The sequence below is a fragment of the Mustela nigripes genome, unplaced genomic scaffold (genome assembly GCF_022355385.1).
Source record: "Mustela nigripes isolate SB6536 unplaced genomic scaffold, MUSNIG.SB6536 HiC_scaffold_6112, whole genome shotgun sequence".
Classification (NCBI taxonomy): Eukaryota; Metazoa; Chordata; class Mammalia; order Carnivora; family Mustelidae; genus Mustela; species Mustela nigripes.
Window position 1 is genome coordinate 1 of NW_026745518.1, and position 2,383 is coordinate 2,383.

Sequence of the window (2,383 nt, forward strand, 5' to 3'; positions counted from 1 at the left end):
AGGCTGCCTATCAAGGCTTCAGCACAGCTTCTGAAGGTGCAGATGCTTTAACCCCAAAAGCCTTTCTCTGCAAGCAGGTTCCCTGGTCTTTCTGGCCTTCTGAGGAGTGAGGAGTGGGGGAAAGGGGAGGGAAGAGACAGGGATCCAGTTAAATAGGAGAAACAGCAAAACGCAGGCACTGGTGAGCCCTCACAATTTCGCAGGCATCCAGTGCTGCAAACTTGGCTCGGAGACCACCCACCCACCCTTTTCAGGGACCAAAGCAGGGACCTGGGAGTGCACCGGGCGTCCCCAAGGGCACCCAGCAACCTCAGGGCCCAGACCATGCTACCTCGAACAGGCTTCAGAGATGGCAGCTGCCCAAGAGAGGCCTTGGTGGGCGCGTGGAGCCGGCTGACTTGTGGACTGCAGCGTGGGGCTGGGGGCGGGGGCAGCAGAGGAGACTCTGGCTGGATCTGGACTGGGTACGCAGAGGCAGCGAGAGGCCAGTGGCGGGGAGTGGGCCGGCTCCTTCCCTCTCCCCTCCCAGGGTGGCGCCCTCCCTCCCTCCCTCCTCACCTGGGTAAATCTCCCTTTGCCTGGGAGGAATGGCCCTGGCGGTGGCGGCGGCGGAGGGCCGCTGAGGAGCTGGCGCCAGGGCTGCTGCACCAGAGCCCCCAGCCCCTAGCGGGAGCGACCGCGCCCGCTGACACCACAGCCCCCCCCCAGCCCTGAGGATCTCCATTTTAGCAGCGCGCGCCTCCCTCGGCCCTGAGTAGCCACGGAGACTGGTTGTCGCCAGCCCCCTCTCGCCCCCAGCCCTCCCTCCCCTTCCACCCTCTCAGCTCAGAGCAGGTACCTGGTCGGGCTCTCCTTATCGCGCAAGGAAAAGGGTGGGCTGTACCGCTGCCTGCCCCCCGACCCAAAGCCCAAAGTGGCGCCACTGGAAGGAGAAATGCCATCCAGGAATTCCTCCCTAACCTGCCCCTCCCTTCTCGGCGCCAGTCCTCAACCCTACCTCTGCCCTTCCTCAGTTGCTGGCCCTCGCTCGAGCTACCGCTGCCGCCGCTTGCGTGGCCCCCGTCGCCGCTTCGCCGCCGCCGCCATCTGCGTTGCTGCCATCTGCGCCGTAGCCGCCGCTTGAGTCGCCAACACGGCTTTTGCAGCCGACGCAGTCTGCACCGAGGCCGCTGTCGGCTCCACCGCTGCTACCGCCGCCGACGCCGCCGCTGCCTCTGCTGGAGCTGAAAACGCCCAAGCGGTTGCCGCTTGTGCAGCCGAGCTGTCTGCGCCAGTGCCGCTCGCACCGCCCACTCCGTCGTCTGTGCCGCCGCCGCTGCCGCCGCCAACACCGCCTGCGTCGCCGCCACCGCCATTTGTGCCGCCGCCGCGGAAGCCACCTCCATCTGCACCGCCGCCGCATACGCTGCCAACCCCGCTGTCCGCACCACCACGGCTACCGCCGCCAACACCGCTTATGCTGCCGCCGCCGTCGCCTCTTGAGCCCTCGACGCCTAAGCCGTTGCCACTTGTGTAGCGGACGCTGTCTGCGCCCACGCCGCTTGCACCTCCGCCGCTTCCGCTGCCAACCGCCTGCGCCGCCGCCGATGCCGCTTGTGTCGCGGGAGCCACCGCCCTCTGCACCGCCCTCTGCACCGCCCCACTTGCACCGTCGACCCCACTGTCTGCGCCGCCGCTGCTACCACCGCCGCCGCCGACTCTGCCGCCGCCGCCGAAGCCGCCGCCTTGTGCACCGCCGCCGCTGTCTGCCCCGAGGCCGCCTGAACCGCCGACACAGTCGTCTGCGCCGCCGCCGCTTCCGCCGCCGCGGCCCACAATGCCGCCGCCACCAAGCCACCGCCGTTGGCCCCGCCACCAACGCCGCTGTCTGCACCGCCGCTGTTACCGACTCTGCCGCCTACTCTGCCGCCGCCGCCGCCACCGTCTGCGCCGCCACCGCCGACGCTTCGCCGCCGCCGTCTGCACCGCCGCCGCCACTTGAATCCCGACGCCGCTTGTACAGCCCAGGCCGCTTGCGCCGCCGACGCCAATGCTGTCCCCGCCTGTTTGGCGACGCCGCCGCCTCTTCTCCGGCCAACGCCCTCTGCACCGCCTCAGACGCCGCTTAGGCCGCTGATGCCCCAGCTGAGGCATCGCCGCTATGGGGGCTGACGCCGCTGGCGGCGCAGATGGTGGCGGCGGCGGAAGCGGCAGCGTCAGAGGCACAGGCGGCCTTGGCGGCGGAAGCAGTGACGCCGCAGACAGTGGCTTCGAGGTCACCAAGGGGCGTAGCTGCACAAGCGGCTTCGGCTCCGAAGGCCTCCGGGGCTCAAGCGGTGGCCGCAGCGGCATAAGCGTTGGCGTCGGCGGGGATAGCAGTGGCAGCGGCTTCAGCGGCGGCACA

At 69.5% G+C, this 2,383-nt stretch overlaps 1 protein-coding gene across 1 annotated transcript; it reads right to left on the bottom strand.

Moving 5' to 3' along the window:
- Positions 1-24: 24 nt before the first annotated feature.
- LOC132009168 (uncharacterized) lies at positions 25-2,133 on the bottom strand. The gene is made up of 3 exons (XM_059387513.1): positions 1,902-2,133; positions 998-1,760; positions 25-99 (listed from the first exon to the last, which is right to left on the bottom strand). Exons 1-2 carry the CDS (start codon positions 2,131-2,133, stop codon positions 1,033-1,035), a joined length of 960 nt encoding a protein of 319 aa, XP_059243496.1. The 3' UTR covers positions 25-99; positions 998-1,032.
- Between the last annotated feature and the right edge of the window lie 250 nt (positions 2,134-2,383).

Excerpts from the sequence above, each read along its gene's own strand:
- LOC132009168 (XM_059387513.1), bottom strand. The coding sequence starts at position 2,133 with ATGCCTCAGCTGGGGCATCAGCGGCCTAAGCGGCGTCTGAGGCGGTGC. Across the intron at positions 1,761-1,901 it reads GTGGCGGCGGCGGCGGCAGA|GCGGCCTCGGGGCAGACAGC; the intron begins GTAGGCGGCAGA and ends TCGGCGGTTCAG.